This window comes from Poecilia reticulata, chromosome 17 (assembly GCF_904066995.2).
Source record: "Poecilia reticulata chromosome 17, P_reticulata-male-v2, whole genome shotgun sequence".
Taxonomy (NCBI): Eukaryota; Metazoa; Chordata; class Actinopteri; order Cyprinodontiformes; family Poeciliidae; genus Poecilia; species Poecilia reticulata.
This window is the reverse complement of record NC_088846.1, coordinates 31,147,604-31,168,411: the sequence shown is the minus strand read 5'-3', so window position 1 is coordinate 31,168,411 and position 20,808 is coordinate 31,147,604. Positions and strand designations below refer to the sequence as shown.

The 20,808-nt window shown below is 40.8% G+C and overlaps 2 protein-coding genes and 1 long non-coding RNA gene across 4 annotated transcripts; 1 reads left to right on the top strand and 2 right to left on the bottom strand.

Moving 5' to 3' along the window:
* Positions 1–748: 748 nt before the first annotated feature.
* LOC103460595 (immunoglobulin lambda-1 light chain-like) lies at positions 749–5,665 on the top strand. Of its 2 annotated transcripts, none has more exons than XM_081598852.1 (4): positions 749–1,121; positions 3,611–3,910; positions 4,798–4,866; positions 4,960–5,665. In XM_081598852.1, the coding sequence occupies exons 1-4, from the start codon at positions 992–994 to the stop codon at positions 5,091–5,093; spliced, it is 633 nt and encodes a 210-aa protein (XP_081454978.1). In that variant the 5' UTR covers positions 749–991; the 3' UTR covers positions 5,094–5,665. The 2 variants fall into 2 exon arrangements, with proteins under 2 accessions (XP_081454978.1, XP_081454979.1); XM_081598853.1 differs by lacking the exon at positions 749–1,121 and adding an exon at positions 1,550–1,671.
* Positions 5,666–8,937: 3,272 nt separating this feature from the next.
* Positions 8,938–12,832, bottom strand: LOC145548142 (immunoglobulin lambda-like polypeptide 5). Its single transcript, XM_081598854.1, has 4 exons — positions 12,548–12,832; positions 10,337–10,636; positions 9,381–9,449; positions 8,938–9,287 (listed from the first exon to the last, which is right to left on the bottom strand). The coding sequence occupies exons 1-4, from the start codon at positions 12,624–12,626 to the stop codon at positions 9,154–9,156; spliced, it is 582 nt and encodes a 193-aa protein (XP_081454980.1). The 5' UTR covers positions 12,627–12,832; the 3' UTR covers positions 8,938–9,153.
* A 4,597-nt stretch (positions 12,833–17,429) lies between these two features.
* Positions 17,430–19,754, bottom strand: LOC145548144 (uncharacterized). Its single transcript, XR_014084433.1, has 2 exons — positions 17,639–19,754; positions 17,430–17,585 (listed from the first exon to the last, which is right to left on the bottom strand). It is a non-coding gene; the product is annotated as an uncharacterized LOC145548144 (long non-coding RNA).
* Between the last annotated feature and the right edge of the window lie 1,054 nt (positions 19,755–20,808).

The following is a 20,808-nucleotide window of genomic DNA, read 5'->3' as shown; positions in this document are numbered from 1 at the left end:
CCTCTCCTCTCCTCTCCTCTCCTCTCCTCTCCTCTCCTCTCCTCTCCTCTCCTCTCCTCTCCTCTCCTCTCCTCTCCTCTCCTCTAGAACCACATTCATTAAATCTCCATGTTTGTCCCTCAAACCCAGCAGATGCTCATCATGCAGGGCCGGAACAAGGCTGGAAGGGGCCTCAGGTGGAAAATGATTTAGGGCCCCTCTTCCTATTAACAACATCACTTCAAACTGTAGCCATGGCAACAACAATCTGACTATGAAGATGTTCTTTGTACTTTACAAACTTTAAACCCTAAACTAAAATGTTACAAATTTTAACATCATTTTATTCTCAGTAACTAAATGTTAAATTTCTAGATCTGTGATCCTGTTAAAATCTGTTTATGGGGCCCTGAAGGTTTGGGGCCCCAAGCAGCTGCTTGGTTTGCTTCTGCATTGGGCCGGCTCAGTGAGTCTGGAGGTTTAATCAGCATTCAGAGAGTCAGACTCACAGCAGGTCAAAGGTCATGACCTCTGCTGCCCTGATCAGTGTGAAAGGTCATGACCTCTGCCAGCCTCCACCCTTATCAGTGTGAAAGGTCATGACCTCTGCTGCCCTGATCAGTGTGAAAGGTCATGACCTCTGCCAGACTCCAGCCCTGATCAGTGTGAGCTTCATGGCTCCATCAGCCTCCAGGAAACCACAGCCCCCCTCCCCCCCTACTTTCCCTCTCTCTCCCTCCCTCCCCCTCCTCCCCCCTCAACCCCCCCCCCCCCCTCCGTGCTGCATTCATGATCTCAGCAGCTGCAGCTCAGACTGAAGACTTTCAGCAAGACGACGTCCCAACAAACCAGGAGACCCAGTGGGAGAGATGAGAGCTTTAGACATGATGTCTGCAGAGCTTCCTGCAGACCCACTTTGGACCTTCACAGCACATTTCTGATGGTTCTGATCCATCAGAACCTCACAGCAACTTCAGCAGCCATGTTGATGTGAACATCAGAGAAACTCATCATGGAGCTGAAACCTGGTCCTGCTGCATCATCTGGACCGGTTCCCCTCAGCCGACCCGTTCAGCAGCAGGCCGGGTTCTGTGGAGGATACTGGTACCGCTTTGGTTCTGGAGCCAGACTGGATGGAACCGGTAAGAACCAACCAGCACTGACTGGGTTTACTGGAGAAGTTAGAATGAGTTTAGAGTCACTTTGTGCTGCTGCAGGTTTACATGTTGGATTTTATCATTAGTGGAGAATCAATGATAAAATATCAATGATTCATAGAAACAAGTTCAGGGAAACTTTACAACATAAATGTAGTATTTTAACCAATATTACAACATAAATGTAGTATTTTAACCATTATTACAACATACATGTAGTATTTTAACCATTATTACAACATACATGTAGTATTTTAACCATTATTACAACATAAATGCAGTATTTTAACCAATATTACAGAACAATATTTGTAAACTCACACTAACTCTAATATCTGTTAATATCTGCTGATAAAAGTATAATTCTTGTAAAATATTCTTTATATATTTATTAAATGATAAAACTCATGAAGCTGAAGGAGAAAAACTGAAGATAATAAAACCAGAAATCAGCCGATGGGTTTTTGTATCAGTCTGTCTCACTGTGGATGGGTTGACTGGATCTTTGGTTCTGGAACCAAACTGTATGTAACAGGTAAGAACCAACATTTACTGGTTTTATAAAACTAGATTAAAGTCACTTTCAGCTGCTTCAAGATTTACATGTTTTTATGATTATTAGAGAATTAATTAAAAATATCAGTAACTGATGGAAAAACTTGTTCAAAAATACCAGAACATTAGAAAATATATATTTTCTTTTTATTCATATTAGAGAATAATGTCTAAAACAGTGACAGTAATTTATACTATAGTTGATCAAAATCTAATTACTGTTAAATATTTTTATGCATTTCCTAACTGATAAAACTCAGAGTTACAAGAAGCTGACAGAGAAAAATTAACTTTAATAAAAGTAAAAACTAAACCAACTGAATAAAATAAAACCAGAAACCAGCCGACAGGTTTAGAATCAGCGTTTCTCTGATCTTTGGATCTGGAACCAAACTGAATGTAACGGAAAGAAGTTTTATTTCCTTCAGTCGTTTTATTCTACAAGTTAAAATGTTTTTAATCAGTTTCTGCTGCTGCAGATTTTATATTATTGGTAAATAAATGATCCTGCAGCTGCTGATAAAGAAGAAAAACTCAATAGTTCCTTTAAAATTAAATTAAAATAGTTAGAAAATATTTAGAATATTCCATATATTTTGTTTTTATCGTCTTTATAAAGTTTCTGGAGTCGATAGAAAAATGTTCATCTGATAAAGAATCAAAATCTTGGAAATATTAACAGAAACGTTTAGAAAACCTTTAAGAAATTATTTATGTAAAAACCCAAAAGTTTTATAAAGATATGAGAAAAATTTTATGTCAACAATGTTTAAATTTATAATTTTAAATATTGAAAACCAACTAAAATATGATCAACATTCAGTCGTTTACGTTTTATTTGCGTAGAAATTATTGTAGATGAGAAATAATATAGTTTTAAATTATTATTTTTTTCATCTCATCTCAATTTTCAAGTATTAATTATTTTTAAATATTTAGAGATCAACTGTAATTATGTTTAAATTGTAGAAGATATTTATTACATTTATTACAGTTGGATATAAATTTGACATATTGTCGCATCAATCTATGAAATTAGTTTTTAACAAAAACGTTTAATTTTAAAATATAATGATTTCAATTTAATCAAATAAATGAAAACAGTTTTATAATGTTAAACGTGTGTCAAAAACATCAACTAATTTAATATGAATTATTCAAAATAGAAATGATCCAATAATATGTATGAAATTGATCCAAATAGTTTAATTTCTGTGTATTTATGTGTAAATATAATTTAATGTTCAGCCTGAAAAAGTGAAATATTTCAGATGTTTTTGTGTTTTTGCTGGTTTGAACATAAAAAGTCTGAATCCTCCAGCAGTTTGATTCAGATGAAGAATAAATGATGAAGAACCTGAGAGTCTCTGAACGACGTGAAGGAAACCAAAGTTTCTGTAAATAGAACAAAGAGGAGAGCAGGAGCCTGACACGGGGCCCTGAGGGGCCCCACAGTGGAGACAGGAAGGAGAGGAAACAAAACCAGTTGGACTGAACAATCTAGAAAACAATCTGCTGGTTTCCATAGAAACGCCTCAACCAATGAGCTCAGTGAACTGATTGGTAACCAGGATCAGCTGGAATATAAGTGACTGAATTAAAATTATACTTTTGTAAAGTGAATTTGCTAAATATAAATAAATTAAATCACTAAAATAGTTAAAATCTCTTAAACCAGCTGATTAATTTCTGTGTAAAGTTTAAAATCTGGTTTAAAAACATGTAAATTTCCAGCTGCTTTGAATCAGAATAAATGAGACAAAGAATCAGAGGCTCTTTGAGTCGTTTCTGCTCATGAACTGATTCCAGTTGAGTCTCTGGATCGTCTGCAGCAGCTTGGAGTCTAAACTCTGAATCCTGAGGAAAAGTTTCTGTATCAAACCGATGAGAGCTGCTGCCTGTCTGCTGCCGACCTCCAGGTGATCCGGTGGTGCAGCCCGTGGTGAGCGTGTACCCAGCAGCATCCAGCGCCCAGCGGGACAGGAAGGGCTTCCTGCTGTGTCTGGCCTCAGGCATGTTTCCTCCTGAGGTCCAGGTCTCCTGGAAACGACTGGAGGACGGTGGAGAGACGGATCTGACCTCTGCAGAGCAGCTGGAGCTCAGAGAGCCCAACCGCACCGCCTCCATCTTACCGGTGGACCGGGATCAACACAGCACATCTAGATACCGCTGCTCTGTGCAGCATGAGGGGGGCCCAGTGGAGGCCCCAGCAACACAAGGTGATGAAGCTGGGCACTTATTTCTCCTGTCAGGGTCCAGAAAACAATTCACTTTGTAAAACCAGAATCGATAATCAATAACTGAACATCCACATGTGCAGCACAACGTTAAGCCACGTTTGATCCGTAACATCAGAAACGTCTCAGACCTGCGTGAAGCTACAGACAGAATCCGTCAGTAAGCGGCTGTTTCTCCTCTCAGCTCCACAGTTTAACCATCAGCTCTGCTCTCAATGCATCAATATAATAACTTGATTATTGATGCAGACGATCAATATTAGCCGATTCAGCAGGAAACTCCCTGAAGCTGCTGGGAGCGACGCCAGTCATCCAGAGAGATTTAGAGAATGTTTACATTATCTCCATACAAATGTTTTATGGGAAACATTAATATAAACACAGAATATAAGAAACTTCAGTTGTTTCATTATAAAATGTTTTTTATTCGCTGAAGCTGTTGCCGTGGAAACCAGTAAAGACAGGAAGTGGTTCCAGAGTTCTGGTGACCTCTGACCTCAGTCTGTGGTCACATGCTGACCATGCTGAGTTTCAGCAGAGACTCTTTAATCTGCCAATGTTCCAGGTTAAAACATCAACACTTGGCCTGGTGGGGGCGCTAGAGAGCCTGGAGACATTAGGAATGTGTCTGATCACAGAATCAGTGTTTAATAAAGATTAGCTGCATAATAACTCTTTATCATTTCACCACCATGATGAGAGAATCTGTTAAAGTGATGAAAACAATGAAATGTGGATAAAAAGTAAATGTCTCTGCTGCTCAGTGAGCCACTTCCTCAGCTTCCTGTCAGTCTGTCAGGCAGAGCAGAGCAGCAGAGGACGGACATTTCTCTGTTTCTCTCCAAACGTTTCCTCCTTTTCTGCTGCAGAGCTTCCAGCTGCAGCAGCCTCCTGTCCTCCACAGAGTCCAGACCAGGCAGATCAGCTGCAGCACGACTGTAAGACCAGCTGCTGACCATCCAGAGGAGCTTCAGCTCAGCAGCAGCTGGATGTGTGGATTGATGAGGTCTCTGTGTCTGTGTGTCTGTCAGGGTCCTTCCAGCCTGGCTGCAGGGTGAAGCTGCTCTGCCTGCTCTACTCAGTGCTGATAGTGAAGAGTCTGGTGTTCTGCTGTGGACTCTCTCTGCTGATGGTCCTCAGGACCAAGGGACCGGCCCCCAGCTGAGCCTCTGCTGCAGCTGCTGCTTCTCTCTGAGGCTGCAGGATTTTATTATCCATCACTGAAAATCATTTATGCAGCTTTAGCTTCGTTTTAATTGGTTCTGGAGCTTCTTTGGTTTTATAAAGCCAGATATTCTCAGCCAATCAGAACGATCTGCTCTGAAGGAAACTAAATCAGTTCAAGGAGATTTAACATCATCGACTTTAATAAAAGTTTAGATTTTAACAGATTTTCCTAGAAAAATGTCAGATTTGATCCAAAATGACATGAATTCATTCAATGTTGACTCTTTAATGCAGTTTTAATGTAAGTTTGCTTTAAAAATATAATTTTGTACCAAATGACTCTTTATCATAAATATTCATAAAGACTCATGTTTATAATTTCATGTCTTATTCTGACCCTTAAATAAAGTTTTACCAAACATTTTGATCAATTTGTAAAACTTTAAAAATGTTTTTGTCAAGTTTATTTTGCAAAGATGTAAAAACTCTGATTTTGTCCAAATGTTTTTCTACAGTTTTTGCTTAAATCTGCATTTTGTCTTTGCTGTGAATAAATCCTGAAAGAATAAATCAGTTTAGTATTTTCTACTAAATGTTGCTGTGAATCTCCAGCTGCTCCGACATCCAGAGGTTTGATGAGGGACTGAAGTGTGAATGAGGCTCCATGAGGCTCTGAGTTCATCAGGAGACATGAAGTGGTTCCATCAGCAGCAGGTCAGAGAGAATTAATGATGCTGGTCGTCTGACTGGACTGAGACGATTCACTTTACAATCTATCAGCTGTGATGTTGGTTTCAGTGGAAACAATGAAAATGTTTCCAGGAAGCAGAACCAAACCACAGCGATGGAGCAGATGGTGAGTTTGTAGAGCAGCAGATGTGAATCTGATCTCAGTGGTTATTAGAAGCCACCAAACTGCTGGCAGCCAATCAGATTCCTTTCCTGCAGCTGTGTGGGTTTGTGCTCTGCAGCCTCCACACCGTTAGCTGTGGCTTCTCACTTTAATAACACCATGACAGTTACAAGCATCGACTGAAACAGTCGTTCAGGAAGCACCTGAGTTCTTCATCTGAGAGAGAAACAGCTCAGAGCTGAACTCACAGCTCAGCAATCGGCTCCATCAGTCAAATCACATCAGGCTGTTCAACGGCTCAAATGCAGGATAACAATTAGAGTGAAGGTTGAAGCAGCAGCAGCTGAATCTGAACTCTGATCAGTTTCTCTGTTTGTCTCTCGATGCAGCAGGAAGATTTCAGCTCACAGGAACAAACAAAGCAGCAGCAAAACCACCGAGACAGAAACTCAAACCACCGAGACAAACATTCATGTTGTTCACTTCCTGTCAACCAGGCGGCCATCTTGGTTCTGATCCGGTATCGTCAGAGGAGTCTGGACGTCTCCATCACAGCTGGACCTCTAACTGGTTTGGTCTCTGAGGACCAGCTCTGCACTGGTTTCCGTCAGACCTCAGGGCCCTGTTACCATGGCAACCCCCAGACCCTCTGGTGACTCTTTCTGGGTCTCATCAGAACCATCTGGGTTCTCTGCATCCTGTCATTCAGAACCAGATTGACTCTGATCTCCTGGACCAGGCTGAGGTTCTGTTGGACCTGATTGTTGCTCCAACACATTAAACCTTCAACCAACTAACAGCTGGAAACTTGATGGTTCTGATCCACCAGAACATTCTGGTTCTGGTTCTGGTTCTGGTTCTGCTGCTTGTCATTAACTTTCTGTTGATCAATTAAATTATGACATTTATGTGACCTTCTATGTTTATAAGCATTTTTACGTATTTGAGGATAAAATACTTTAACTTGACATTTTCTGATGACGTCAGAGGATTTAAATAATATGTCAGTCTGCGTGGTGAGCAGCGCCCCCTGGTGTCACGATGTGGTCAAATCATTTCATTTCACATCTCAATCCTCTCTTCAGATGTTTCATCATCACTTTTATGTCTCAATTTTTCTTTACTTTCTCTCATGTCAAATAAAACTCTGTGCCACAAACTTTGTAAACAACATATCTAACCTTTTTGTTATAATTTTATTTGTTTATTGTATGTTTTTAATCTGTATTTTTTATCTGTATTGAGTGAAATTGATGTGATTTAAACTAACAAACTTCTCTCAGGTTCACCAGGATTTTTCTGGAAGGACAGTAAACATCTGAATAAAATAAAAACAATAAAAAGCCATTAACTGTCAGGGTGTGCCTAATAAAGTGGCCGGTGTGCTGAACTGAAAAAGCAGCTGATTGGTCCGTTTACCGCCCCCTGCTGGGCTGAACCGGAACCAGAACATCATCCGAACCAGAACCAGAACTTTCTAAACTCATTAATGGAGAAAATTTAACAAGAATATTTTATACCGTAAAAATGATTTTCATCTTTCATCAGTGTTACACTATAATGGCACCTGTGGAAACTTGAGTCAGCTTTTAGTTCCGCCTTTAATTCTCCCTGTTTATGTTATTTATAATTAATGTTTCTATATTTACCTGAAGGCTTTGAAGTTGTTACTAAAGTTAAACGTGATTCACGTTCATCTGCTCTGAACTTTGTCTCCACTGAATGTGAATCAGAAGCAGAACAACAGCGCCACCTTCAGGTTGTTGCTACAATAGAATCAGTGGTGAGTTTGTCTCAGTATTTATGGCTCTTTTTAAATTAAAATATAAAACTGCAGAGATGAGAAGATAAATATTTTATTGCAAATATAATAATAATAATAATAATAATAATAATAATAATAATAATAATAATAACAGTTTGTTATCATTAATGTTATTATACAGTAACTGATATTTATTCTGTGTTATATTTACAGTGTTTGGTGAAAAACATTTCTGTGTAAATATAAATTTTACTTCCTGTTTGTTTTCATATCTGATCATTTCAGACGTTTTCTCACATTAAAGTAACAATGTTCATTGACTGATGGAGCCGATTGCTGAGCTGTGAGTTCAGCTCTGAGCTGTTTCTCTCTCAGATGAAGAACTCAGGTGCTTCCTGAACGACTGTTTCAGTCGATGCTTGTAACTGTCATGGTGTTATTAAAGTGAGAAGCCACAGCTAACGGTGTGGAGGCTGCAGAGCACAAACCCACACAGCTGCAGGAAAGGAATCTGATTGGCTGCCAGCAGTTTGGTGGCTTCTAATAACCACTGAGATCAGATTCACATCTGCTGCTCTACAAACTCACCATCTGCTCCACGCTGTGGTTTGGTTCTGCTTCCTGGAAACATTTCATTGTTTCCACTGAAACCAACATCACAGCTGATAGATTGTAAAGTGAATCGTCTCAGTCCAGTCAGACGACCAGCATCATTAAATTCTCTCTGACCTGCTGCTGATGGAAACCACTTCATGTCTCCTGATGAACTCAGAGCCTCATGGAGCCTCATTCACACTTCAGTCCCTCATCAAACCTCGGATGTCGGAGCAGCTGGAGATTCACAGCAACGTTTAGTAGAAAAATACTAAACTGATTTATTCTTTCAGGATTTATTCACAGCAAAGACAAAATGCAGATTTAAGCAAAAACTGTAGAAAAACATTTGGACAAAATCAGAGTTTTTACATCTTTGCAAAATAAACTTGACAAAAAACATTTTAAAGTTTTACAAATTGATCTAAATGTTATTAAAACTTTATTTAAGGGTCAGAATAAGACATGAAATTATAACATGAGTCTTTATGAATATTATGATAAAGAGTCATTTGGTACAAAATTATATTTTTAAAGCAACTTACATTAAAACTGCATTAAAGAGTCAACATTGAATGAATTCATGTCATTTTGGATCAAATCTGACATTTTCTAGGAAAATCTGTTAAAATCTAAACTTTATTAAAGTCGATGATGTTAAATCTCCTTGAACTGATTTAGTTTCCTTCAGAGCAGATCGTTCTGATTGGCTGAGAATATCTGGCTTTATAAAACCAAAGAAGCTCCAGAACCAATTAAAACGAAGCTAAAGCTGCATAAATGATTTTCAGTGATGGATAATCAAATCCTGCAGCCTCAGAGAGAAGCAGCAGCTGCAGCAGAGGCTCAGCTGGGGGCCGGTCCCTTGGTCCTGAGGACCATCAGCAGAGAGAGTCCACAGCAGAACACCAGACTCTTCACTATCAGCACTGAGTAGAGCAGGCAGAGCAGCTTCACCCTGCAGCCAGGCTGGAAGGACCCTGACAGACACACAGACACAGAGACCTCATCAATCCACACATCCAGCTGCTGCTGAGCTGAAGCTCCTCTGGATGGTCAGCAGCTGGTCTTACAGTCGTGCTGCAGCTGATCTGCCTGGTCTGGACTCTGTGGAGGACAGGAGGCTGCTGCAGCTGGAAGCTCTGCAGCAGAAAAGGAGGAAACGTTTGGAGAGAAACAGAGAAATGTCCGTCCTCTGCTGCTCTGCTCTGCCTGACAGACTGACAGGAAGCTGAGGAAGTGGCTCACTGAGCAGCAGAGACATTTACTTTTTATCCACATTTCATTGTTTTCATCACTTTAACAGATTCTCTCATCATGGTGGTGAAATGATAAAGAGTTATTATGCAGCTAATCTTTATTAAACACTGATTCTGTGATCAGACACATTCCTAATGTCTCCAGGCTCTCTAGCGCCCCCACCAGGCCAAGTGTTGATGTTTTAACCTGGAACATTGGCAGATTAAAGAGTCTCTGCTGAAACTCAGCATGGTCAGCATGTGACCACAGACTGAGGTCAGAGGTCACCAGAACTCTGGAACCACTTCCTGTCTTTACTGGTTTCCACGGCAACAGCTTCAGCGAATAAAAAACATTTTATAATGAAACAACTGAAGTTTCTTATATTCTGTGTTTATATTAATGTTTCCCATAAAACATTTGTATGGAGATAATGTAAACATTCTCTAAATCTCTCTGGATGACTGGCGTCGCTCCCAGCAGCTTCAGGGAGTTTCCTGCTGAATCGGCTAATATTGATCGTCTGCATCAATAATCAAGTTATTATATTGATGCATTGAGAGCAGAGCTGATGGTTAAACTGTGGAGCTGAGAGGAGAAACAGCCGCTTACTGACGGATTCTGTCTGTAGCTTCATGCAGGTCTGAGACGTTTCTGATGTTACGGATCAAACGTGGCTTAACGTTGTGCTGCACATGTGGATGTTCAGTTATTGATTATCGATTCTGGTTTTACAAAGTGAATTGTTTTCTGGACCCTGACAGGAGAAATAAGTGCCCAGCTTCATCACCTTGTGTTGCTGGGGCCTCCACTGGGCCCCCCTCATGCTGCACAGAGCAGCGGTATCTAGATGTGCTGTGTTGATCCCGGTCCACCGGTAAGATGGAGGCGGTGCGGTTGGGCTCTCTGAGCTCCAGCTGCTCTGCAGAGGTCAGATCCGTCTCTCCACCGTCCTCCAGTCGTTTCCAGGAGACCTGGACCTCAGGAGGAAACATGCCTGAGGCCAGACACAGCAGGAAGCCCTTCCTGTCCCGCTGGGCGCTGGATGCTGCTGGGTACACGCTCACCACGGGCTGCACCACCGGGTCACCTGGAGGTCGGCAGCAGACAGGCAGCAGCTCTCATCGGTTTGATACAGAAACTTTTCCTCAGGATTCAGAGTTTAGACTCCAAGCTGCTGCAGACGATCCAGAGACTCGACTGGAATCAGTTCATGAGCAGAAACGACTCAAAGAGCCTCTGATTCTTTGTCTCATTTATTCTGATTCAAAGCAGCTGGAAATTTACATGTTTTTAAACCAGATTTTAAACTTTACACAGAAATTAATCTGCTGGTTTAAGAGATTTTAACTATTTTAGTGATTTAATGTATTTATATTTAGCAAATTCACTTTATAAAAGTATAATTTTAATTCAGTCACTTATATTCCAGCTGATCCTGGTTACCAATCAGTTCACTGAGCTCATTGGTTGAGGCGTTTCTATGGAAACCAGCAGATTGTTTTCTAGATTGTTCAGTCCAACTGGTTTTGTTTCCTCTCCTTCCTGTCTCCACTGTGGGGCCCCTCAGGGCCCCGTGTCAGGCTCCTGCTCTCCTCTTTGTTCTATTTACAGAAACTTTGGTTTCCTTCACGTCGTTCAGAGACTCTCAGGTTCTTCATCATTTATTCTTCATCTGAATCAAACTGCTGGAGGATTCAGACTTTTTATGTTCAAACCAGCAAAAACACAAAAACATCTGAAATATTTCACTTTTTCAGGCTGAACATTAAATTATATTTACACATAAATACACAGAAATTAAACTATTTGGATCAATTTCATACATATTATTGGATCATTTCTATTTTAAATAATTAATATTAAATTAAAAGATTATCTTGCCACATATTAACATTTAGTTATAAAACTGTTATTTGATTAAATTTAAATCATTACATTTTTAAAACTAAAAGTTTTTAGTTGAAAACTAATTTCACAGATTGATGCGACAATATGTCAAATTTATATCCAACTGTAATAAATATATTACACAATTTAACTAAATCATAATTTGATCTCTAAATATTTATAATGAATTAATACTTGAAAATTGAGATGAGATGAAAAAATAATAATTTAAAACTATATTATTTCTCATCTACAATAATTTCTACGCAATTAAAATGTAAACGACTGAATGTTGATCATATTTTAGTTGGTTTTCAATATTTAAAATTGAAACATTGGTGACATAAAATGTTTCTCATATCTTTATAAAACTTTTGGGTTTTTTACATAAATAATTTCTTAAAGGTTTTCTAAACGTTTCTGTTAATATTTCCAAGATTTTGATTCTTTACCAGATGAACATTTTTCTATCAACTCCAGAAACTTAATAAAGACGATAAAAACAAAATATATGGAATATTCTAAATATTTTCTAACTATTTTAATTTAATTTTAAAGGAACTATAGAGTTTTTCTTCTTTATCAGCAGCTGCAGGATCATTTATTTACCAATAATATAAAATCTGCAGCAGCAGAAACTGATTAAAAACATTTTAACTTGTAGAAGGAAATAAAACTTCTTTCCGTTACATTCAGTTTGGTTCCAGATCCAAAGATCAGAGAAACGCTGATTCTAAACCTGTCGGCTGGTTTCTGGTTTTATTTTATTCAGTTGGTTTAGTTTTTACTTTTATTAAAGTAAATTTTTCTCTGTCAGCTTCTTGTAACTCTGAGTTTTATCAGTTAGGAAATGCATAAACATATTTAACAGTAATTAGATTTTGATCAACTATAGTATAAATTACTGTCACTGTTTTAGACATTATTCTCTAATATGAATAAAAAGAAAATATATATTTTCTAATGTTCTGGTATTTTTGAACAAGTTTTTCCATCAGTTACTGATATTTTTATAATTAATTCTCTAATAATCATAAAAACATGTAAATCTTGAAGCAGCTGAAAGTGACTTTAATCTAGTTTTATAAAACCAGTAAATGTTGATTCTTACCTGTTACATACAGTTTGGTTCCAGAACCAAAGATCCATTCAACCCACACACAGTGAGACAGACTGATACAAAAACCCATCGGCTGATTTCTGGTTTTATTATCTTCAGTTTTTCTCTGTCAGCTTCATGTAACTCTGAGCTTTAGCATTTTGTAAATGTATTAAGAATATTTTACAGTAATTAGACTTTTATAAGCAATAATAGCAGATATTAGTTATAGACAATATCTGTAAAATAGCTTACATAGGCTGTTTATTATCAGTTAAAATACTACATGTATGTTGTAAAGTTTCCCTGAACATGTTTCTATGGATCATTAATATTTTCATCATTAATTCTCTACTAATGATAAAATCCAGCATGTAAACCTGAAGCAGCAAAAAGTGACATTAAACAGTAAAACCAGTAAATGTTGATTCTTACCTGTTACATACAGTTTGGTACCAGAACCAAAGATCCAGTAATACCACAGTGAGACAGACTGATACAAAAACCCATCGGCTGATTTCTGGTTTTATTACCTTCAGTTTTTCTCCTTCAGCTTCATGAAACTCTGAGTTTTATCATTTAATAAATATATAAAGAATATTTTACAAGAATTATACTTTTATCAGCAGATATTAACAGATATTAGAGTTACTGTGAGTTTACAGATATTATTCTGTAATAATGGTTAAAATACTACATTTATGTTGTAATAATGGTTAAAATACTACATTTATGTTGTAATAATGGTTAAAATACTACATTTATGTTGTAATATTGGTTAAAATACTACATTTATGTTGTAATAATGGTTAAAATACTACATTTATGTTGTAATAATGGTTAAAATACTACATTTATGTTGTAATAATGGTTAAAATACTACATTTATGTTGTAATAATGGTTAAAATACTACATTTATGTTGTAATAATGGTTAAAATACTACATTTATGTTGTAATATTGGTTAAAATACTACATTTATGTTGTAATAATGGTTAAAATACTACATTTATGTTGTAATAATGGTTAAAATACTACATTTATGTTGTAATAATGGTTAAAATACCACATTTATGTTGTAATAATGGTTAAAATACTACATTTATGTTGTGATAATGGTTAAAATACTACATTTATGTTGTAATAATGGTTAAAATACTACATTTATGTTGTAATAATGGTTAAAATACTACATTTATGTTGTAATAATGGTTAAATACTACATTTTTGTATATTGGTTAAATACTACATTTATGTTGTAAAGTTTCCCTGAACTTGTTTCTATGAATCATTGATATTTTATCATTGATTCTCCACTAATGATAAAATCCAACATGTAAACCTGCAGCAGCACAAAGTGACTCTAAACTCATTCTAACTTCTCCAGTAAACCCAGTCAGTGCTGGTTGGTTCTTACCGGTTCCATCCAGTCTGGCTCCAGAACCAAAGCGGTACCAGTATCCTCCTCAGAACCCGGCCTGCTGCTGAACGGGTCGGCTGAGGGGAACCGGTCCAGATGATGCAGCAGGACCAGGTTTCAGCTCCATGATGAGTTTCTCTGATGTTCACATCAACATGGCTGCTGAAGTTGCTGTGAGGTTCTGATGGATCAGAACCATCAGAAATGTGCTGTGAAGGTCCAAAGTGGGTCTGCAGGAAGCTCTGCAGACATCATGTCTAAAGCTCTCATCTCTCCCACTGGGTCTCCTGGTTTGTTGGGACGTCGTCTTGCTGAAAGTCTTCAGTCTGAGCTGCAGCTGCTGAGATCATGAATGCAGCACGGAGGGGGGGGGGGGGGGGGGGAGGGGGGGCTGTGGTTTCCTGGAGGCTGATGGAGCCATGAAGCTGATCAGGGTGGAGGCTGGCAGAGGTCATGACCTTAACCCTCTTGGACAAACAGCTACTATCACAAAACGTACTTTCACAGAAAACACAGCAGAAACATTTAATCAAATCTGCTCTTCTTCCTCACTCTTAAGTTATAGTGACGTAGATAAGTTGGTGGATGATTTTCAGTGCAAACTTTCAGATATCATTGATTACATTGCCCCCACTAAAGTGAAGGTTGTGACTGGTAGGAAGAAATCTCCATGGAGAAATGCACAAACAGTTCAATCTGCAAGACAACTCTGCTGTAGGGCCGAACGGAAATGGCGTAAAGGTCAACTGCACGTTTATTATGACATCTACAAGGAAAGACTACGTAACTATCACACAACACTAAAACATGCCAGAGAGGCTTTCTTTGCAGATGTCATAAACAAAAACATTAACAATGCTCGAGCTTTATTTGCTACTGTTGACAGGCTCACAAACCCTCCTATGACGTTACCACCTGAACTTCAATCTAATGCAACAAGTTTTCAAGTTTCTTTTTAGAGAAAATTCAAAAGATCAGAGGATTAATCTGCATATCCACTCTAAAGTCAGTACCAATGCTGGGCCCAAACAAAACAAATGCAGGAAAAATGACCCAATTTCAGCTACTTAGTTATAAAACCCTAGAAGAAATTATAAGTCAATTAAGCTCCAGTTCCTGCTGTCTGGATGTCCTACCCACACATTTCTTTAAGAAAGTCCTGCCTGTCATTAATGATCTGATCCAAATAGTAACTTATCGCTCTCTTCAGGTGTTTTTTCCCCCAGGCTCTGAAAACAGCAGTTATCAAACCACTGATAAAATAGAACAATCTGGACAAATCACTACTGCAGAATTACAGGCCGACCTCTGACCTCTGACCTCCCATTCATCAGCAAAATTATTGAAAAAGCTGTTTTTAAACAATTAAATAACTTCCTAACAATAACAAACTGCTTTGACTCCTTCCAGTCTGGTTTCCAGTCTCACCGCAGCACGGAGACGGCCTAGTCAAAGTGTTCAATGACATCCATATAAATACAGACTGTGGGAGAACCACAGTGCTGGTTCTGGTTCTGGTTCTGTTGGACCTCAGTGTTGATCAGGACATTTTACTGAATCGACTGGAGAGTTGGGTCGGACTCTCCGGTCCAGAACTCCACTGGTTTGAATCTTACATAAAGAACAGAGATTTCTTTGTTTCAATTGGAAACTTCTCATCAGAGAGGTCAAAGGTCACATGTGGGGTACCCCAAGGTTCAATCCTAGGACCCCTTCTTTTCAATATTTATATGCTCCCACTGGCTCAGGTTATAACAGGACATAGGATTAGCTACCATAACTATGATACACAGCTCTACATCACGATGTCACCAGGTGACCTTTGACCCCATCCAGTCACTGAATAGATGCTTAGAACAGATCAATGTGTGGATGAGCCAAAACTTTCTCCAGCTGAACAGAAACAAAACTGAAGTTATTATCTTTGGACCTAAAGAGGAGCGAACCAGAATCAATGCACAGCTTCAGTTATTACAACTAAAAACCAGCGATCAGCCCGAAACCTGGGAGTAGTGATGGACTCTGACCTGAACCTTCAGAGCCACATTAAGACAGTCACAAAGTCGGCCTTCTATCACCTGAAGAACATCTCCAGGATTAGAGGACTGATGTCTCAGATCTAGAGAAACTCATCCTGCGTTTATCTTTAGCCGCATTGATTCCTGCAGCAGCGTCTTTACAGGTCTGACTGATAAATCAATCAAACAGCTGCAGCCGATCCAGGAGCTGCTGCAGCCGATCCAGAAGCTGCTGCAGCCGATCCAGGAGCTGCTGCAGCCGATCCAGAAGCTGCTGCAGCCGATCCAGGAGCTGCTGCAGCCGATCCAGAAGCTGCTGCAGCCGATCCAGGAGCTGCTGCAGCCGATCCAGAAGCTGCTGCAGCCGATCCAGAAGCTGCTGCAGCCGATCCAGAAGCTGCTGCAGCCGATCCAGGAGCTGCTGCAGCTGATCCAGGAGCTGCTGCAGCCGATCCAGAAGCTGCTGCTGCTGATCCAGAAGCTGCTGCAGCCGATCCAGAAGCTGCTGCAGCCGATCCAGGAGCTGCTGCAGCCGATCCAGAAGCTGCAGCCGATCCAGAAGCTGCTGCTGCAGCTGATCCAGAAGCTGCAGCCGATCCAGAAGCTGCTGCTGCAGCTGATCCAGAAGCTGCTGCTGCAGCCGATCCAGAAGCTGCAGCCGATCCAGAAGCTGCTGCAGCTGATCCAGAAGCTGCTGCAGCCGATCCAGAAGCTGCTGCTGCAGCCGATCCAGAAGCTGCTGCAGCCGATCCAGAAGCGGCTGCAGCCGATCCAGAAGCTGCTGCAGCCGATCCACGAGCTGCTGCAGCCGATCCAGGAGCTGCTGCAGCCGATCCAGAAGCGGCTGCAGCCGATCCAGAAGCTGCTGCAGCCGATCCACGAGCTGCTGCAGCCGATCCAGGAGCTGCTGCAGCCGATCCAGGAGCTGCTGCAGCCGATCCAGGAGCTGCTGCAGCCGATCCAGGAGCTGCTGCAGCCGATCCAGAAGCTGCTGCTGCTGTTCTGACTAAAACCAGGAAGATGGAGACATAACACCAGGTTTAAAGTCCCTCCTCTGGCTCCCTGTAGCTCAGAGAATAGACTTTAAAATACTGATGTTAGTTTATAAATCACTGAACGGTTTAGCACCACAATACATTAAAGATCTGTTATTACTGTACCAACCGTCTGGACCCCTCAGATCTTCTGGTTCTGGTTCTGCTCTGCATCCAGAACCAGAACCAAACGAGGAGAAGCAGCATTCAGCTTCTATGCACCACAGATCTGGAACAAACTTCCAGAAAACTGTAAAACAGCTGAAACACTGAGAGCCTTTAAATCTCAACTTAAAACCAGCTGGTTAGAGTTGATTATGGCTAAATTAGGGTTAGAGTGGGTTTTGATGTCTTCCATGTTTTTATGTCTTTAATGTTTTTAATTTATTTTTATTTATTTTCGACGTTTTAATGATGTAAAGTTTTTTTTAATCTCTTTCTCAATGTTTATTTCTGTTTTTATTTTAATTATGTAAAGCACTTTGAAATGCCTTGCTGCTGAAATGTGCTATACAAATAAAATTTGATTGATTGATTGATGACCTTTCACACTGATCAGGGCTGGCAGAGGTCATGACCTTTCACTCTGATCAGACCTTTCACACTGATCAGGGCTGGCAGAGGTCATGACCTTTGACCTGCTGTGAGTCTGACTCTCTGAATGCTGATTATCCTCCAGACTCTCTGAGCCGGCCCAATGCAGAAGCAAACCAAGCAGCTGCTTGGGGCCCCAAACCTTCAGGGCCCCATAAACAGATTCTAACAGGATTATAGATCTAGAAATGTAACATTTAGTTACTGAGAATAAAATGATGTTTAGGGTTTAAAGTAGTTGGTTAGTTAACTTTGTAAAAGTGGGAAGAATAATTTCATAGTCAGCAGAAAAATCACTTCACCATAACAAACTGGTCCTGTAGTATCTCTTCAGAGGGGCCCCATCAGGGCAGCGGCCCCTCGGGGCCCCGTCAGGGCAGCGGCCCTCCGGGGCCCCGTCAGGGCAGCGGCCCCTCGGGGCCCCGTCAGGGCAGCGGCCCCTCGGGGCCCCATCAGGGCAGCGTCCCCTCGGGGCCCCATCAGGGCAGCGGCCCCTCGGGGCCCCATCAGGGCAGCGGCCCCTCGGGGCCCCGTCTAGAAAAGCCCCTGTTGGTCCAGGACTGATCAGGTGGCTCAGCTGGTCCAATCAGAACCTGCAGCTGAACCAGATCATCATCATCATCATCATCATCATCATCATCATCATCATCATCATCATCATCATCATCTCAGCAACACTGACCTTCCCTCCATCCAGCACTGGTTCAGGTCAAAGGTCAGGAAAAGGGCAGCTAGCATCTCTGCTGACCCCACACATCCTGGACACAAACTGGTTGGACTTTAACCTTCAGACTTGGTACCGGTCCATCCTGCCAAAGGTACCAAAACCTGGTCTTCCTGACCTTTAACCCCACAGAGAACCTGGGGGGTGAAGAGGAAGAAGAGAGACATCAGAACCATCAGAACCACCAGAACCAACAGAACCATCAGAACCATCAGAACCATCAGAACCAACAGAACCAACAGAACCATCAGAACCAACAGAACCATCAGAACCAACAGAACCATCAGAACCATCAGAACCAACAGAACCATCAGAACCAACAGAACCAACAGAACCATCAGAACCATCAGAACCAACAGAACCATCAGAACCATCAGAACCATCAGAACCAACAGAACCAGCAGAACCATCAGAACCATCAGAACCAACAGAACCAGCAGAACCATCAGAACCATCAGAACCATCAGAACCATCAGAACCAACAGAACCAACAGAACCAACAGAACCATCAGAACCAACAGAACCATCAGAACCAACAGAACCAACAGAACCATCAGAACCATCAGAACCATCAGAACCATCAGAACCAACAGAACCATCAGAACCATCAGAACCAACAGAACCAACAGAACCATCAGAACCAACAGAACCATCAGAACCATCAGAACCAACAGAACCAACAGAACCAACAGAACCATCAGAACCATCAGAAGGCTTCCAGAACCTCAGCAGAACCTCAGCAGAACCTCAGCAGAACCTCAGGCTGGTCTCCTCCAGGCTTCGCTGCATTGATTCATGAGTTCATGGAGATGAAAACAGTTTTCATTCACAATATCAATGATATTTATGTTTTATTGATTATGTTTATTACAGATCAATTAATGATGTAGGATCATTAATTTAACTCACCAGAACCATCAGAACCATCAGAACCATCAGAACCATCAGAACCATCAGAACCAACAGAACCATCAGAACCATCAGAACCAACAGAACCAACAGAACCATCAGAACCATCAGAACCACCAGAACCATCAGGTTCCTCTGAGAAACAGAAACGTCCAGAAGAAACTGATGGACCAAAAGCTGATCTGAGATCAGATCAAGATTTAACTTTTAAAGAGAAATAAACTAAAATTATCTGCTGACATCAGTTAAACTGATCTGCTGGAAATGATTCATCATTAACGTCAAACCCAGTAGAGTTGATGAGGATGATGATCATCACTGATACTGTTTCTGTTACAATATGAATGAAACCATTAAATGTGACATAAATATGACAAAACAATGAAACATTAGAGTCTAAAACTCAGAGAGTCTCTGTGTGAGATGGAGGTGAAATCAGTGAACCTGGGCTGTGGTTTACTGCTCTCTATGTCACAAACTGACATCTGATCATCTGGAGGTTTTTGTTCAGGCTGAACGAATCATTTCTCACTGTGGGAACCAGACTTCCAGCAGCTGCAGTAGTAGGAGGCTGAATGAATGTCTGTAACATTTTCAATCTTCAGCTCCCAGCCTTTATGAGTTTTTTCAGCTGAAAAATCGCTGAGTTGAGGATGACTTGAATAACTTTTGTCAATGATACCGTTACTCCTATTAATATCAAATATCACTCTGAATGTTTCAGTTTCTTTCTTCTGGTACCAGTAGATGTAATTACTGCCACACTGATTAGTTCCTCTACAGCTGATGGAGACGCTCTGCCCTTCTCTCCTGGTCAGAGTTAAATCCTGAACCAGGTGTGTTGCCATGGCAGCCAGCGCTGTAGAGACACAGACAGACAGGTGAAGGTTAGTGTGACAGTGTTTGTTCCAGGTGGGCTTTGTTGGCTCCTGATTGGTGGAAACACTCACCTGAACCCAGCCAGCACAGAGCAGCAGCTGGGAGGAAAAGCATTGTGTGCAGTGGAGTTTCCTCTGGTGAACCTGGGGAGAAGTGGCTCTGATGCAGCTGAGGCCAAACAAGGACGAGCTGAGAGATCAGAGCAGAGGAACCAGAGCTCCCATCAGCCCCTGCAGCCCCCAGAGAGGAGGAAGCTGCTGATTGGACCATGAGAGGAGGAAGCTGCTGGTTGGACCAGGAGAGGAGGAAGCTGCTGGTTGGACCATGAGAGGAGGAAGCTGCTGATTGGACGAGAGGAGGAAGCTGCTGATTGGACCATGAGAGGAGGAAGCTGCTGATTGGACCATGAGAGGAGGAAGCTGCTGATTGGACCATGAGAGGAGGAAGCTGCTGATTGGACGAGAGGAGGAAGCTGCTGATTGGACGAGAGGAGGAAGCTGCTGATTGGACGAGAGGAGGAAGCTGCTGCTGCTTTCAGTGGCTGAACTGGAATCAGGTGTAAATAATCACCCAGCAGGTGGCGCTGTTTGTTTAGATTAGACATTAGAGACACTGAAATGTTTGATTCAGATTTTCATCGAGTTTCCAGTCTGACCATCAAACATACTGGGAACAACCTGCAGGTGGCGCTGCTG

Coding starts and splice junctions, on each gene's coding strand:
- LOC103460595 (XM_081598852.1), top strand. CDS start 992: ATGGAGCTGAAACCTGGTCCTGCTGCATCATCTGGACCGGTTCCCCTC. Junction 3,911..4,797: donor GGAGGCCCCAGCAACACAAG/GTGATGAAGCTG, acceptor TTTCTGCTGCAG/AGCTTCCAGCTGCAGCAGCC. Junction 4,867..4,959: donor AGATCAGCTGCAGCACGACT/GTAAGACCAGCT, acceptor TGTGTCTGTCAG/GGTCCTTCCAGCCTGGCTGC.
- LOC145548142 (XM_081598854.1), bottom strand. CDS start 12,626: ATGGGTTTTTGTATCAGTCTGTCTCACTGTGTGTGGGTTGAATGGATC. Junction 9,450..10,336: donor GGAGGCCCCAGCAACACAAG/GTGATGAAGCTG, acceptor TTTCTGCTGCAG/AGCTTCCAGCTGCAGCAGCC. Junction 9,288..9,380: donor AGATCAGCTGCAGCACGACT/GTAAGACCAGCT, acceptor TGTGTCTGTCAG/GGTCCTTCCAGCCTGGCTGC.